The sequence below is a fragment of the Arvicanthis niloticus genome, chromosome 3, assembly GCF_011762505.2.
Source record: "Arvicanthis niloticus isolate mArvNil1 chromosome 3, mArvNil1.pat.X, whole genome shotgun sequence".
In the NCBI taxonomy this organism is placed as follows: Eukaryota; Metazoa; Chordata; class Mammalia; order Rodentia; family Muridae; genus Arvicanthis; species Arvicanthis niloticus.
Genome location: NC_047660.1, coordinates 78,631,931 through 78,648,429, shown reverse-complemented (window position 1 = coordinate 78,648,429; position 16,499 = coordinate 78,631,931). Strand labels below are relative to the sequence as shown.

The window sequence follows — 16,499 nt, the reverse complement described above, 5'->3', positions numbered from 1 at the left end:
TTGGTTCCCTTGTCTTAGAATCCTAAAGTCCCGCCTCTGTCTCCTTGCCCAGCCATTGGCTGATGGCAAGTTAACTTGCCAATCAGAATCAACTGGGAGGCGGGGACCTTCAACATCTTACAAGAGATTTTGGGAACCCAATTAACATTATACCAGCATCAGATCAAATCCACAACACTTTGTGGGGCAAGGTTTTTACAACAACAGAAGGAATACAGGAGAATTTGCTCATCTTGAAGCAACCAGAACTTGGGGTACAGAATTTAGCATTTGAATACATAGCACCAGACCAACCCAATACAGCCCAGCTAGCGTCAAGCTCACTACACAGACAAGGAACTTGAACTTCTGATCCTCCTGTCTCAAGTCTCGCCTCCCTAATGCTGGGATTTCAGACATGCTCTACACCCAGCTTATAGATGGATGAAGAAGTATATTGGGATTTTATTAGCATACATGTTGTCATTTGAATTAATAACTGCCAATTATTTGATAGGCAAACTAGTTCAAAACACGGAAATCAAAGGGTCTCTCAATTGGTGACACAGGCTAGCTCTCTGTCACACTGAAAGCTGCTGGGTCCAAGCATCTACAGATGTGCTGAGGTGCCCTGGCTTGGTGGCTGGTTGGAGGACAAAGGACCTTGAAACAACTTCTATTTACTGAACTCATGCTTCCACTCAACAGATACCCAGCATGAAGAGTCATTCCCATATTACAGAGAACACAGGCTGGTTGGCAGAGGTGAGGTGGCTCATCAGAAGTCCATTTACTGGCACTTGAGTACCAGGCTGAATGGCTCCTGGGCCAAACGAGGTGGAGGTGACTTGAGTCCCCATAGGGCAGTCAGTTCCTCTGAGTTGGCACCTAGAGGTTGGGCCTGGTTCTTGGATATGGGGCAGCACACACCATTCTGAGGTTGTGATGTGAATGAAGGCCTCGGGATCTGGGAAGCCACTGGCTAGTGCGGGCTCTTCCAGGAAGATGTGGGTTTCCGGGATCTTCTAGGCCAGGGTCCTGAAACCCCTTCAAGAGACTTGGAAGAGCTGACTTTGGAGCCAGGGAGAAGACGGGAGAAAAGCCGAAGCCAGCCTGGAGTAGAAACAGGAGAAGTGCAAGAGATGGGGGGGAGGAGAAGGGGAGCCTTTCCTTGGGCAGGAACCCGGGCCCCCCTCAGCGCAGGCTGTCCGCAAAGCGATTCTGCAGATGGAAGGAATTAAGTGGGAGGGGGAGGGTCCTATGGTGATAGCGAGAGGAGTGTGTGTGTGTGTGTGTGTGTGTGTGTGTGTGTGTGTGTGTGTTTGAGGGAATCGAGGGAGACAGAAGGAAACTTCAAACGAGACACGTTTAAAGAATCTTTAGAGAACATCGAGACAGTCACAGAAACACAATCGGATTAACAGCTAGTGGAGGGACTGGGAGAAGGAAAAGGTGCAAAAGGCTGAACTAGAGAGCGCCTGGGAAGTAATGGGAACCAGCCTTACAGTAGAGCCGACTGAGTGTTTGGGCCCAATTGGTTCTGAGCTGAGCTGACCGGGGGTAGAGGGGGTGAGGGGAGGATTCGGGAGGGGCCGCTCCTGGTGTGGGGGTCGACAGGGGTGCTACATGTGCGGACCCGCCTTCCTTTTTGTCTTGCTCCTCCCTCACATCCATATTCAATGAGCCAACCAATGGGGGAACGAAGATGGGGCCGAACCGTTCGGGGTGGGGCGGGGTCTCCGTGGACCCCACCCTAGGAGCGGTCCCCGGAGGGGTCAGCGCAGAGGCAGATAGCGGATCCCCGGGCGGGGCGGGGCTGGCAGCGGGCGGGGCGGGGCGGGGCGGGGCCAAAAGTTTCCTGCCCAACTTTCTCTGCCTCCTTCCTCCGCCTGTGCGCGCCCACTGCTGCAGTTGGGGAGGCGGCAGCGGCGGCGGCGGCTGCGGGCAACGCGCGGGGCGCGGGAAGCGGGGCGGATAGCCGTCGGGGCCGGGGCGGCTGGCAGTGGGCACAGGCTCCCCGGTGCCCGCCCCTCCGCCGGGAGGGGGGCGCGAGCGGGCGGCCGGGGAGGGGCCGGCACCGCCACGGCAAAATGAGCCTGCTGTCTGCCATCGACACGAGCGCCGCCTCGGTGTACCAGCCAGCCCAGCTTCTCAACTGGGTCTACCTGTCGCTTCAGGACACACACCAGGCTAGTGCCTTCGATGCCTTCCGGCCCGAGCCGCCCGCCGGCGCCGCGCCCCCGGAGCTGGCCTTCGGCAAGGGCCGCCCGGAGCAGCTGGGTTCTCCCCTGCACTCCAGCTATCTTAACAGCGTCTTCCAGCTGCAGCGCGGAGAGGTGGGTGCCCCAGCGCGCGCCAGCCCCGCGCCCACTGCTTCAGGCCCCTCTGCTATCTGTTCCGCTCTTCCTGGCGTGGCCCAGGCCGGCCCCGCATTGCCCGGCTCGGCTTGGCTTGGCTTCGATCAGCTCTGCCAAACTTGCCGCCCGAAGTCCCTGGGGCACCGGGAGCGCGTCACCTCCCGGCAGAGCCTCCCGAAGCAACTCAGGCCTGGGCAGGGCCCTCCCGCTCCCTCTTCGAGTTTGGAGTCCTGCTCCTAGTAAGCAGGTTCAGGGGTGTCTCCGGATTCTCTTCAGACTGCCGGGGTGCGGCTAGGGCGGGGAGCCCCTTTCTAGTCTTTCCTTCGCCCAACCCTATCAACTTTCCTGGCTGCCATCCGCTGGGACGGAGGGTTGCAGAGCTTGCTCTGAACTCCTCTGTAAGGGCCTAAAAGAATTCTTTCCCCGACCTCCATAGTTCTTAACCTGGAGGGCTCCCTGGAAAGCAGTTGCTCTTCCCAGGGACTTTTTCTCCTGTTCCCACTACTTGGGAACCCCTAGATCCACCCTGCAGCTGCTTGCCCTCCCCCAGGCACATAGGAAGTGGTTTTTGAGGGCTTGACCTAGCCGACTGTTCTGTCCCCTGCCTTCCCAGGCTGGAAGGAAATGAAAGGGAAATCCTTGGGGGGGGGGGGGTGTTAGGCTGTGGCCATGGGAGGGCTCCAGCTGCCTAGTGCCTTCTCCCAAAACCTGGGATGTGTTGCAAAGGCTGCTTGTTCAATGGATTCGGTTACAAAGTCTACTGGACAGTCATGCTCCCAGCTAGATAAATACACAGGTGGCCGTGACCTCCCAGCCCCCTTTGCAGGTCTTATCCAGAGCCTTCCCAGAATCCATCTACCAACAGCACCCCACACCCCATTTACTCCATTTTGGAAATTACTCATACCCTCTGTGCCTTTCCCTTGCCCCTGTGTGGTTTCCCTCTGCTAAAAGGTGCAGGGGGTAGAGGGACACACACAGGGATCACTTTCACCTCTGACCCAGAGGTGACTGGGAGGAAGACCTGTATATGCTGAGGTGTGCAGGGGTTGAGATGTGTCGCCTGGAGGTCACCCTGTCTGGTCTCAGGTATGTGTTCAACACTGCCATGGTTTATGGGAGGACATGTGAAACAGTGGAGAAAGGCCAGCACCTCCAAGGCTGCCCTGTGGAACAGAAGTGGTGCATGAGGGCTGGGTATAGGAGCAAGACTGGAAAGGTGCCTGCAGAGCCCCGGGGGAGAGCGTTTGTATGCCAAGGGTCTTTATAAACCATAACACATGCTCTCTGCCCCAAGGACTGGTTCCTAGCTGGGATCTTCCTTTCTTTTGACACTTTGTTGTCTATTGGGGAGCTGGCTTTAGGTGACCAGTGACTTTGGAGGAGTGTTTGTGGAGTATTTCTTTATTGGCTGGGTGTTTCCCGTTATTAATGCTTTTAGCAAACATTTGTTGAGTTCTACACAAGGACAGGGGTGAAGAGCCTGGAGCTGGGGGCCAGAGGAAGCATAGACGATATACGTATGAGTGGAAGGTGAATGATGGGGTGCTATCATGACTCATAGTTGGATAGAGATGCACTCAAGGGAGCGTCTTTCACCTAGGGAGAAGATGACCATGACCCAGAGGTCCCGTGACCCAGCAGGGTCCCTAATGAGCTTTTACTAGACTTCCTCGGCTCCCACACCAGCATCACCTCATTCCTTACATGTGGTTTTTGTTGGCTTGTCCATCAGTCAGAGATCCCATCTTTGGAAAATTCAAGCCTCCAGGACCCCAGCTGTGGTACTGTGAGACCTACCCCTTACCACTTCATTGCTGTGTCGCTCAGTTTTCCTCCAGGAAGTGGCCCAGTGTGGGAGGAGCTGGAGCAACGGTGGGGGAAGGGCCTGGCTTTCCCATTGAGTAGAATGAATCTTGGTTGCATTCATGGTGCCCAGAGGGTGGGTATGTTAGAGGTTGGAGGTATACATAAACAAGTGAGTATCTGCCTGCAGGCAGCCTGGGGTGGGGGATCAGAGGGACTTTTCACACTTTAAAGGCTTATGGCTTCCATGGAGGGCTGGAGAGTTGAGTTTGTTGATGTCCAGAAGGCTCTCTTGGGTTCTGGCCTTCTCATCCTCACCTCCTAACCCTTGGCTTCTTAAACTCTCTCAAACCCCGAGCTGTGTTCTTGGGGCTTTGTTGGTGTCCTGATATGGCTGAGAAGGTGAGAACCCAACCCCCCCTTCAATGCTGTATGCAAAGGCAACAAGTTCTTTGTCACAAGAGGGAACTTTAGGAAGGGACCCAGGGTCCATCCACAAGCATTGCCATTCTGTTCAAAGCCTGACAGGCCTGGTGGCAGTGCCTGTGGATGTGACTTGCATGCTGACCGCTGACCATAGCCCGTCTGCACCAGCCCCTGTGCCAAGAGCCCACCCCCTCCTGCACCGCCCCCAGGCTGCTCCCTCCACAATAGCAAAACACCATGAATGCAGCTGGCATTGGGGGAGGTGAGGACACGGGGCCACAGAAGCCTATTGTGCCCCTGGAACCTCAGCCCTGGGAGCTGAAGATAAGCCAAGGGTCCTGAGTAGCCCTCTGGCCCTGGGAACAGAGAGGAAGACGTTTACATGCAAGTGCAGGACAAGTTCTAGGAGATGGCCTTCAGGCGAAAGTGTGTTAAAACCCTTCTGGGTTCTGAAATGAGGCCTGGTAAACTCAGAAATGGCATCTGTGGTCACAGCTGGATGTCTTCAGAGAGAGAGAGAGAGAGAGAGGGAGAGAGAGAGAGAGAGAGAGAGAGAGAGAGAGAGAGAGAGAGAGAGAGTCAGTTCTTGGCTGAGCCCCTCTCTCCAGGTGCTACAGGAGGAGGTGGGGCTTAGGAGGGGGGTGGAGGGTGGACTGCATGGATCTTCCTTGCCAAATTCTGTTTGGAATTTAAATTCCCAGCAGTGTAGACACCAGGAGTTCCACTTCTGGAAAAGTAGAGTTAAGCATTACTTCTTGGACCTTTGGAGGAGTTCTCAGAGCCGGTCCTGGCAGGCATTTTATCCCACTCCCGCCACGGCAGGGAAATGAGGCTGCCCCGTGTCATTCAATTCAGATTCTTAGGACAAGTTTCCCTTTTTCTCTGAGAATAGATGTAGCCGGGAAGTGCGGCTCCACTGTGGAATGACCACCCCTCCTTTGTTCCTGCTGGGAGAAATGAGGGCACAAATAGGCTTGGGAAGCACAGCGTACTCACCATAGTCCCTTCGCTCACACAGTGCTCGCCAGCATGGTAAAGGCTCAGAGAAGTCCTGCCATTCAAACTGTGTTAACAAGTCTTCACCCCCAACATCTTCTAGACTTAATTCAGCCAGAGGATGGTTTTGGCTCAGTGTTCTTCCAGCAAGGAGAACACATAGGAGAAAAAAAATAGAGGATCCTGTACAAGATTCCAGATGGAAGAAGTGGCTTATATCTGTATTCCTAGCACAGGAGGATTACCATGAGTTCAACAAGGCCGGCCCGTCTCAAAAACCAGCATAGGGCTGGGGGGAGGGATGGGTGGGTAAAAGCTCCTGCCACCAAGCCTGACAACCTTAGTTTAACCCCTGGGCTGCACATGGCAGAAGGAGGGAACTAACTCCTGCAAGTTGTCCTCTGACCTCTATATGCACGCTGCGCTGTGCACCCATAAACACCCACAGCCAAATAAATAACTGCAAACATTAAAAACAAACGGAGTCCTCAGCCTAGACAGTTGTAGGGAGTTTGGATGAAATGGCACCTGTGCCTGCCGCAGGTATCCAGCGGCTCCTCAGTCTGGACGTGTGGAGCAAAGTCACTCTCCTCCCTAGCAGGGGGCTAACCTTGAGTCCTATGGTTTCCGTGGCCTGCTTGAGGTGGGAGGCAGTCATCTCGAACCTGGGAGGAATGTTTCAGAGGCATGATTAGGGAAAAGGTCCCAAATATCTGACCCCTCCCCTTGGGATGCTGAACAGTAACTCGGGCAAGGAGGCTGACACTTGGGAGTGGTTATCACAGGCAGCTCGACTCTGCTCTGTTAAGCTGACTGCATAGGTCTGGGCTCAGAGGGAGACCATGCCTTGGACCATATAACTCAGGTGTAGGGAGGGCAAGGGCTTCAGTAATAAATGATTAGTGGCAACAGAAATCCAAGGTGGCCTAAATGGGGAGTAGTAAGCAGCGAGCTGCCCTGTTTTGTTTTCTGAAGAAGGGCCTTGCCCTAGCCCAGGCTGACCTTGAACCCAGGACAATATTTCTGCTTTAGCCTCCCAAGTGCTTGGAATAACAGCAGGAGCCACCACCTCCAATGGGACCATGGACAGCAAGGCTCTAGAATATAGTTTCTTGTTGTTTCCATTATCTAGAGAGCAAAGCAGAGGCCTGGTTGACTCAAGTTATCAACAGAGCTAGGTCTAAATTACTTCTGCATCCCAGCCTGGAGCTATCTCTGTAGCCTGCATTACAGCTGGTGTCCAGGCTAGCTCCTACTTGCGTCTTCCTCGGACTCCTGTGTATACCAAACACTGGGACTCCCCACCAAACCACAGTGCCTCTGATGTTTTGTCTGGATCCAAATCTTTCATTTTTTAAATTTTTTTATTTTTATATTTTTGAGACAGAGTCTCATATAGACCAGGTTGGCCTCAGACATGCTCCATAGCTAAGGATGACCTTGAACCTCCCATCTCCCTGCCCCCACAAGTACTGGGATGACGGGGATATGCCGTCATGTCCTGTTTAGGTGGTGCTGGCTATTAAATCCATGGCTTCCTATATGCTATGCAAGTATCCTACCAAGAGCCACACCCTCAGGCCTGGACACCAAGTCTTTTGAAGAGTCATGGGCTCTTGTGTAGGTACTGGGTTTCTTAATACGTTCCTTCTCTGATTGACCTGGTTTAGGAGAAACAGAAGAGTAAAACCATATTTTCCTATTTTATGCCTATGTCCCTGCCTGGGGCAGTTGCTCTGTTGTCCAGAAGAAGAGGTGGCATGGTTGCATTCAGAGACCTAGGGACAGATCCTAGCATGTGCCATTGGATTTGTTCCTTAACTCATTCTCTCTCTCTCTCTCTCTCTCTCTCTCTCTCTCTCTCTCTCTCTCTCTGTGTGTGTGTGTGTGTGAATATATCTTCTGTAGTTCAGTTCTCCTTTGGATACACACTGGCTAACTTGTACTTTCTGGAAGCACCCAGGAGCCTGGTGTGTCCAAGCCTTTATACTTGCTGTTGAATCTGCCTGTGATATTTCCAGGCCCATCCTGATGGACAGATTCCAAGGTGTTTCCTTACAGTACAAATGGATGTCTCTTCTGGGAGTCATGGGGTGGCAGCTTTAAGGAACAGTCCTCTCTCCAGCTGCTCCAACATGGGCTGTGGTAGCCAAGGTGTAATGCTTTAGGGCAGGTGGCAGGCTTGACAGCTGAGCTGCCATGCGCTATGCAATAGTGGTGTCTCTCCATAGCTCTGTTGTTGGACTTGGGAGTAGGAATCTTACCTCTGGTGCCCAATCAGTAACTGGGCCACACTGGATGTTCACCTCATTCTAGGTGAGTGGGGGTAGGACAGATGGCCTGAAACCTACTCTCTCTTCTGACTTCAGCTCTGTGATGAAGTAGATGGTCACCCTCATCTCAGCCTCCTGGGTTGTCTCAAGAAATGAGTGTTTATTAGTAGTTAGGTTAATTGCGAGGGGCTGACTTGGGAGATGGTGACGCCCTATCCCTAGCCATGTCCAGGTAGTGGCTTAACTGTGCAGATGGTCCTCACCTTGTTTGGTCATGAGCACCTTTAAGAATCTTAAGGCATTTGGAGTCCCTGGTGTGAGCCCAGTACACATGGCACAAACACCTATGTCTGCCCATGACGTCACAGTTTGTGGACGCTCTTACTTCACAGTGGATCCAAGCTCTAGGCTTCTTCTACAGAGGATATGGCCTCCATTGTACCCTGTACTGACTAATGCTACAGTCCTGCTCAGCCCTTGGCTTTTCAAATTCATGCTTTCTGCTTTTGCTTGACAAGTGTGTTTCACACGTGTAAGGCGCAGGGTCCCCAGTACTCCTGTGCTAGCTGGGAAGCTGGCAAGGAGCCATGACCCATGAGCACCACCAAGTGAGTGGTGACCCTGGGTTGGGGGCCAAGAAACCGAGGTGGGGATAGTCTTCCCTTGGCTCTAGGTCTGCTAAGCTCTGTCCAGCATCCACTGTCTACTCTCCCAAGCCCTGGTCCCCATTTGTCTCTGCCCACTTCCTTCATCTAAAATAACTAGACATGACCATTAATTAGTCTAGGATCTTTGATTGAACATCAGCTGTAGAGGGGGAACTATTTTCTATGTGAAGTGTGAGCAATGTCCCTACTGGCAAAAGGTCTTAGCAAGTTCATGTGTTCCTGGCCCTGTCAACAAGAACATGGGCAGAACTGCATGTGACAGGGAAGCCCTCAGTTATGGTGTGCTTTGTTTTCCTGTGGCCCACTTCTCACCTGTGTGTACTGTTTCCTGCACCCCAGTCCAGCGTGCACCCTCCTGTCTGTGTGCAGAGGTTGAATATGTGTACCATTCCAGGTGGTCCTAGGGACAGAAAGGTACAGATCTCTTGGAAGAAGGGGTGTAGTCACTGGTGATGTGAATGGTTTCTTATTGCAATGTGTGTGTGTGTGTGTGTGTGTGTGTGTGTGTGTGTGTGTGTGTGTGTATTGGGTGAAGAGGTGAGGGATTGGGTGGGTTTAGGAGATAAGAAGATAGCTGTGTGGCTGATGAAAGGAATCCCATAGCACTTGGGGCTAGACTCAAGCTCTTTCCTCTAATGCTGTCTTGGGTTAGCGAGCAGGACATAGAGCATCTGTATCTGCCTCTGATCGCCCTGGGGTACCTGGCCTGGCCCTGGGCATCACCTTCACCATTGTCCTTGCCCATGGCTGTGTCTTTCCTGGAGAGGCTATCTCATTTCCACATGCTACCCTGCTAGTCCTGCCTGAACGATCTTTATGGTTCAGACTTCCACTCTGTCTGGGCCACTCTCAGAAGTGTGCCCACTGGCACAATGCCTGCCATTCCTCCCTTGCCTGTGATACCTTGTGATAGCCCTGCAGGAGAGTCTAGCTGGGCAGGCTTCTCTGGGGAGAGTGGGACACAGCCTTGTGACCCTGTGCCTCTGCCCTTCAGAGTCCACAGCAGAACTGCCTTCCCCAGATTCCAACCCCCTCATAGAGAGCACAGAAGCTGGAACCACATCTTCCTTAGCATATGCTAGCATAGGCTTTACATATGATGTCACACCTGATGTCAGTCATCCTCTGGCTCTCTCTCTCTCTCTCTCTCTCTCTCTCTCTCTCTCTCTCTCTCAATAGGTGGAGCTGGACCTTAGAGGTTGTGCGTGGGTGAAATATAACTGGCCAACACATTTTGACTCTGTTGCCTTGGGCAAATTACTAAGTCTTTTTGAGTCTTAGTTTCCAGTTCTACAAAAATGAGATCGGTGTTCAGATAAATGACTTAGCAGTCAAGGGGAACTAAGAAAAAGAAAAGATTCTGTAGAGTGTACAAGAACAACTAGAGGTTAGAGGAAACCAGAGTCTTCTAGTCTACTTTTTCCAGTCAGACCCTCAAGAACCATGAAGCAGATTCTAGCAATGACCATGAGTCTGATGCTGTGTCTCCCCACATGTGTTAGAAGGATCCCATGTTTCCTATGAGCTTCTGGGATCTTTGATACAGGATGATGATGTAGCCCAGAGGTTTACATCCATCACATAGTGGGGCTGCCCTTCCTTGGAGAGCAGGGCCTTCAGAATGCATGCATCTCTGTTCTGCTTGCTGGCCCTGCAGCATAGTAGATTGCTGATTGCTCTTTATATGCCAGGACAAGGGTACCTTACAGAATGTGAGTGTCAGAATCCAGCAGCGGTGTACCTGCAGGGACAGTCAAGTTTGCCTTATCTCCCGTCTGTTCTAAGAGAGAAGGCCCAACTTACACTCTGCCCAGTCCCTGCAGGCTAGAAAACAGCCAGAACTTACCTTTCACCTCTGCGGGCCCATGCTCAAACAGGGCTTTGCAGAGGAAATGGCTTTCTGACCTGCCCAGCCTGCCCTGACCAGGCAAGCTGGACTCTTGGCTCTCTGTTCCAACTGGGTCTGAGCCTCTGCAGCCCTCAGAACCTCGGTTTCTCTACTAATAGCATGGGAATGTGGCTGAACCATCTGACTCCTCTCGGACTCTCAGTTCTGAGTGGTGTTTGTCTTGGGCTGGTGCGAGGTAGAAAGCTGTGGCAGTTATGAAGACAGACTGGGGGACAGTGGAGGCCAGGATTCTGGGAGGGGGACATTAGCCTTGCTCTGTCCGTGGATCTGTTAGGGAAAGCCTATCTGTGACCCTTGGTGGCATCTGGGAGTAATGAGCTGTGAGGGAGGGGGCGGGAGGCCTTTGGCTGTTTGAGGATGCCTGAGGGTCTGCCGTGCGTCTAGGAGTATGGCCACAACCCTGGGGAGAGAACTATTTAGGGTGTAATTAGTGTGTAGCTTTGGCATCCACCAAACTTCCCCTTCCTCTTAAAACAGTCTTGAAGGCTGTGGACTTGTTTAAATTCTATCCAGCAAAAAATGAAAGAAAGGAAGAGGGGGGAAGAGAAGAGGGTTGTTATTTTGTGAAATTGCATTTCCCAGCCGCGAGCGAGCATGAGTCACGGGGTTTGGAGGCTTCAGATTTCTTGTTTGGATAAACTTCTCTCTCAGAGGCCAGGGCTGTGTCGCCCTCAGTCAGGCCAGTTAGGGATGATGGAGCCGGTAGCTTCCTAACACGGGACAGGTCTCCCAGTCAAGACATAGAGTGACCCAGGAGTTGGTGCTCTGAGGCCCGTGAAGCGGCTGCTGCTGCCCAAACTTTCCAGGGTGGGGGTGGGTCGGGCATGGCAAAGCAGATTCCTGTCAGGAATTCCTGTCCGGTAGATTCAGCGTTTGGGACTGGGGAGGTGGAGAACTCTGAAGGTGGTGGTGGTGTCCGCTGTGTCTTAGTGAGGATACGCTCAGCGTCACGGAACTGAACACTTTAAAGTCGTTAAACTGGTAACTGTCATTATGGATATTTGATCACACGCAGAAATATGCTCTTGGTCCCAAGCCACTGCTGCGGTGACCCTGAGGTGGAGCCCAGAAAACTGTTTTTGTTGCTAGTTTCCAAGTCATTCAATACAAGTTTTGAATACTCATTTCATGTGTGAAGTAGTGGGCGGTGACTCCAGGGGATATGACGAGAAGCAGCTGTCTCAGTAAGTGCACCATTCCTAGGATTTGGCCTGTCACCATGGCCACCTTGTCTGATGTCCTTCTGTACTTCAGAAAGTGACCATGTAGTCTCGTTGCCTTCAGGATAGGGACTGTTGCCTCTCAGGGAGCCACTCCATTCTGGGCTTGCCCTAGGGTTTTTTTTTTTTTTTTTTTTGTTTTTTTTTTGTTTTTTTTTTTTTTTTTTTTTTGGTTTTTCGAGACAGGGTTTCTCTGTGTAGCCCTGGCTGTCCTGGAACTCACTCTGTAGACCAGGCTGGCCTCAAACTCAGAAATCCACCTGCCTCTGCCTCCCAAGTGCTGGGATTAAAGGCATGCGCCACCACTGCCCGGCTGGCGTTGCCCTAGTTAAAGAGTTGGTTCAGACCACATGCAGGCTGGTCCTGGAGTGCTCCATCTTGGGTTTCTTGTTGTGCCAGAGGGCTAAGGATCCATGTGATTCCCACACCGCAGGAAAATTGTATGCTAGCCCTGGGCAACTCTAGGTGCGGTGTCTGTGTTCTCCCATGCCCAGGCTCTGGTTAAAAGAATGTAAGATGGATAGAGGCCCAGAGAAGGAAAGGGCCAGTTCAGGGTCACCCAGCAGGTGTCCAAGGGACTGTCTTATCTGGAAGATGAGGGCTGGCTCCTCTCAGAGCTGAGTGATCGGTTTCTGAAGATGGAAATGTGAGATTAGAAGCTACTCTGGTAGGAGTTGGGCAGGCTGTTGCCCGTGCCCTAGACTGCTGTCAATTCTTTTCTCTTACCTTCCCACATTGAAGAGACAGAGGACTGCCTCCGCTCTAGGCTCCTGCCGGCCCTCTTTACAAAGGAGCCTAAGCTCTTGGCTCTAGGAACCTTGTTTCTCTATCAGCCTAAGGACTCCTGGAAGCAGTGCCTTGTCTTCCCATCAGCCCAGGGCCAGAGCTTATCCCTGCCATTTGGGGCATCTGGAGTGAGCTCAGAGGACTCCAACCATTGTGTCCAGGTTCACTGTTGACTTTCCTGGGGAAGCCACTGCTTTCTAGCCTTGGCCCTTCACTAGGAAAGGGGAGCCCTTGGCCATTCCTTGCCAGTCCCACCACAGGCCCCACCTGTACTAAATTCCAGTGTGCCATGCCACCCAGAGCCTGTGGTGCCTATAAATAGAGGCCGTATGCACCAGGAGGGCCTGAGCCACAACTGCCTGGGAGCAGCGGGGTGTCTGGTTCCTGTCACTCGGAGGCTGGGCTTCTCTGTGTATCGACCTCCAGTTCTCAAAAACGGTAGCCACAATGCAAGCCCCCAAGTCTCCTTACTAGGTGGGAAATAGAGTCAACAGAGATTTGTCTGAAGTCTCTCCATACCCAACAAGTGGCTTCCTCCCATGAGGCCATCTGTATTAGTCACTTTTCTTATTTCTGTGGCAAAATATCAGGTAAAAGTAACTTAAGGAAGGAAGGCGGCACTTTAGCTCACTGTCAGAGGGCATGGTCTGTCAAGACAGAGAGGTGGTGCCATCAGGAGCCTGGGACCGATGACCACAGTGTGTGCACAGGCGTAAAAGAGAGGGAAATAAAGGCTGTTGTGAACCCCATTTGCCTTTGTGTGGAGTTCAGAACCCCAGCCCATGGAATGTGCCTCCTCCCACAGTTAGGGTAACTTTCCCCAAGTTGCTTAACCCAGTCTGGAAGTGCCCTCACAGACATGCTGGGAAATTTATCTCCTAAGTAATTCTAGGTCCTGTCAAGAGTATTAACCTCCTCCACATCTGGTGTAGTGTGTCAAGAACTGATAGTAAGCAACACTCTCAGCTGTTAACATCATCACCGCGAACCCAGGGGTCCTAGGGACCAGACACGTGATGAGAAGAACTTTAGACTCATGACCTCCCTTTACCCTTATGGAAGCCTTAGGGAATCACTCTCATGTTCCCACAGAATAGGCAGGGCCCCGGAGGCCAAACCCACAGCTAGAGTTAAGATTTGAACTCGGGCTTTAGCCGGGTAGTGACTGAAAGCCTCCTTTGCCACAGCCCTGAATAGCCTCTGTTCCCACAGGCGCTGAGCAGCAGTGTGTATAGGAACGGTTCGCCCTACGGCTCCCTCAACAACATCGCTGATGGCCTCAGCTCCCTCACTGAGCATTTCTCAGACCTGACGCTCACCTCCGAGGCCCGCAAGCCCAGCAAGCGGCCTCCTCCGAACTACCTGTGCCACCTGTGTTTCAACAAAGGACACTACATTAAGGACTGCCCCCAGGTAAGGCACTTCAGCCCAGCTGGGCTCTCTGGAGCTTCCTTCCCGGCTGTGGGTAGATGGGCACCATGATCTCCCTGGGGCCTTCTGTTTTCATGGTATTGTTAAGTCAGACAAGGCTGTCTGAGGTAGAGGGGTACAGACCTCACTTGGGCCCATGATGCTTGCTCAGCAATCTGCATGGGGGATTCTGGACCTAAACCAGGCCCTCATGTGAGGTTCTGGCCCCTCAGGTCCCACAAGTGTTCCTGCAGAGTGGATCCCGTTATAGTGGGGGCAGGAGGCAGCCGGCAGCCTCTTCATAACTCTCTGGAGGCCCCATCTGCTCACACTCACCAGGAAGGAATGTGGGCTCCTGGCCAGGAATCCAGATGTGCACCCCCTCCCTCAGACCCACCACTGCCTCCTCTGCCTAGAGCAAGGAAGGATGAGGGTCCTTGCCTATTTGTGCCCCAGAATAGGTCAGGGTAAAGGCATCGGGTGCCAAGAGGTCCAGCATCCCTCTCAGGGTGCAGGGCTAGGAGATAGAGGGGTTTGGGGGCCGCCCCAGGGGGCTGGAGGTAGCCCCAGTCTGTCCTCTGTGCTTTGCTGTAATGGAGTGAGGCGTCTGAAGCCAATGCCACTCCCTGGGCGACTGACTCCCCGACAGATACAGGATCCTGGGGAAAGAAGACAGCAGCCATCTTTTTTAGTGTGATGTAAGCTTATCAGTGATTCTTTCCTTCTTCACATTTTCCATTTTTTAAATTTAATAACGTAGTGCTGGATTTATTCTATATACGTCATGGAAATGGAATCCCATCAATTCTGAAAAGCTATGCAGTATTGCCCTCCGGATGCTGGAAACCAGGGTGGAGCTGGGTGGGGACCCAGGATGGGCTTGCCACCATTGCATCCTAGGCATTTCTCAGGGAGAGCTGTGCCAGGCTGCGGGTCTTTGCTGCTTCAAATCTAGCCCCGGCACAGCTCTGTTAATGGTTCCAGGGAACTTGGTAGAGAAGCAGATCCCCAGGCCCACCCCACATGCCAGGTCAACCTCCATGGTGACATGTGCAATCCCCTACTACAGCCCTACAAGGTGGAGCTCACCAATGATGGCATCCCCTCACTTCCATGGGGGCAGTGAGCAAGAGACCCTTGGAATCCTGTGACTTTGCTGGAGGTTAAGCTCCCCCAGGGCTCTCTGATTGGACAACAGATAAGGACTCAGAGGCTGCCCACCCCTTCCCAGCTAAGTGCTCCTACATGCAACAGTTCAGGATATCTCAGTAACTAACCCACCCATGGGAAATGGGCAAGCAAGACTCACTCACATTGTGCCAAATGTCCCCTGGCAGCCTTTCATGTACTGCGGGTGACTGCCTGTGTGTCAGGCTCCCAGGAGCCTCCTTCTGGGAGGCTGGGAGGAGTACTTTGAGCAAGGGAGAAACTCATGCGGAAGTTGAGCTGCTTAGGGGAGGAAGCAGGATCTTCACACGGGCAGGTGAGTCTTCCGACCACTGGATAGAGGGTCCCTCGGTTTCCAGCTCAGTGCTGACACCGCGTTTCCTTCACATTGACCATTGTCTCTCAGCTCCATGGCAGATGAGGGAGGAGGGGCCCATAGACAGTGGGACGAATGAGAGCTGCAGAGCTCAGGACTCAGAATTGGTACTTGGTGCCTTCCTGAGTACCTGGGCCACACCCATCTGAGACCTGTGCTCCATGTAACCTAGATGGACTATCTGAGACTGTCTATTCTGATTTGTTCCCAAACCTGACAGTATCTGGGACTCCTGCCTGCCTCAGTGGTAGAGGCAGGGTTGGGATAAAGCAAAGGAGGACTCTAACTAACACCTGGATAATACAGTGAGCAAAGGCAGGAAAAGTACCTGGCAGGGCCTGGCATGGTGAAAATGCTTACTACAGGCTGTCTGACAAGAGAGCACCCTCTCATCCCTGCTGGGTGCTGGATGGAGGGGATTTGGGTGGGTTGGAATTTAGTTGGATGCTATCCACCCTTCACTGACCACAAGCAGCTGCTGGGTCACCTTGCTCTCTGGACCCTCATCACCTGACTCCTGAACCAGCTCGGGTTCTTAGGGCAACTAAAGACCGTGGGTTTTTTTTTATAAACGCATGGTTCAAGTGAAATGTTATACAGCAGGTCAAAATAATTGATATGCCAGTGAGACATGGTGACCCACTCCTGTACCCCTGTACTGCGGAGTCTGAGACAGGAAGATCACATGACTCATCGATGTATCGTGGGTTGTCATTTCTTTTTAAGGCCAGGTGGTATCCCACTGAACTTATATGCCTTTATCAGTTCTCAGAGCACAGCGAGACTGTGTCTACCCATTACTGTGGATAGTACTGCTGTGGGTGTGGCCTCACAATATCTCTGAAAATCCTTGACTTTGGTTTTTCGCTCTGACTTTTCTTGTTCCCATCTGTGGTGTGCTTACTTGGCCTTTATTCTTATTTCTTAGTGTGGGGGCTGAGGTTGGGTCACTGACCATACGCTTACTCATTATTGTGGTTTATTTGTTTTTGTTTTGAGACATTCTCTTTATAGAGTCCAGGTTGGCCTCAAACTTGTGATCATCATGTCTCGGCCACCCATTTATGAGTATTTGCCACCATACTTGGCTACACCTTCATTTTTGTATGCTTTGGCTTCTTTCTTC

General features: G+C 52.3%; 1 protein-coding gene across 1 annotated transcript in view; it reads left to right on the top strand.

Annotated features, from left to right (window-relative positions):
• The first annotated feature begins 1,873 nt into the window (after positions 1 to 1,873).
• The window catches only part of Zcchc24 (zinc finger CCHC-type containing 24), a 51,844-nt gene continuing 37,218 nt past the window's right edge, over positions 1,874 to 16,499 (top strand). The window contains exons 1-2 of the mRNA XM_034497809.2: positions 1,874 to 2,315; positions 13,633 to 13,833. Coding sequence (XP_034353700.1) covers positions 2,070 to 2,315; positions 13,633 to 13,833 — 447 coding nt within the window. The 5' untranslated portion in view covers positions 1,874 to 2,069. The remainder of the gene's footprint in view (positions 2,316 to 13,632; positions 13,834 to 16,499) is intronic.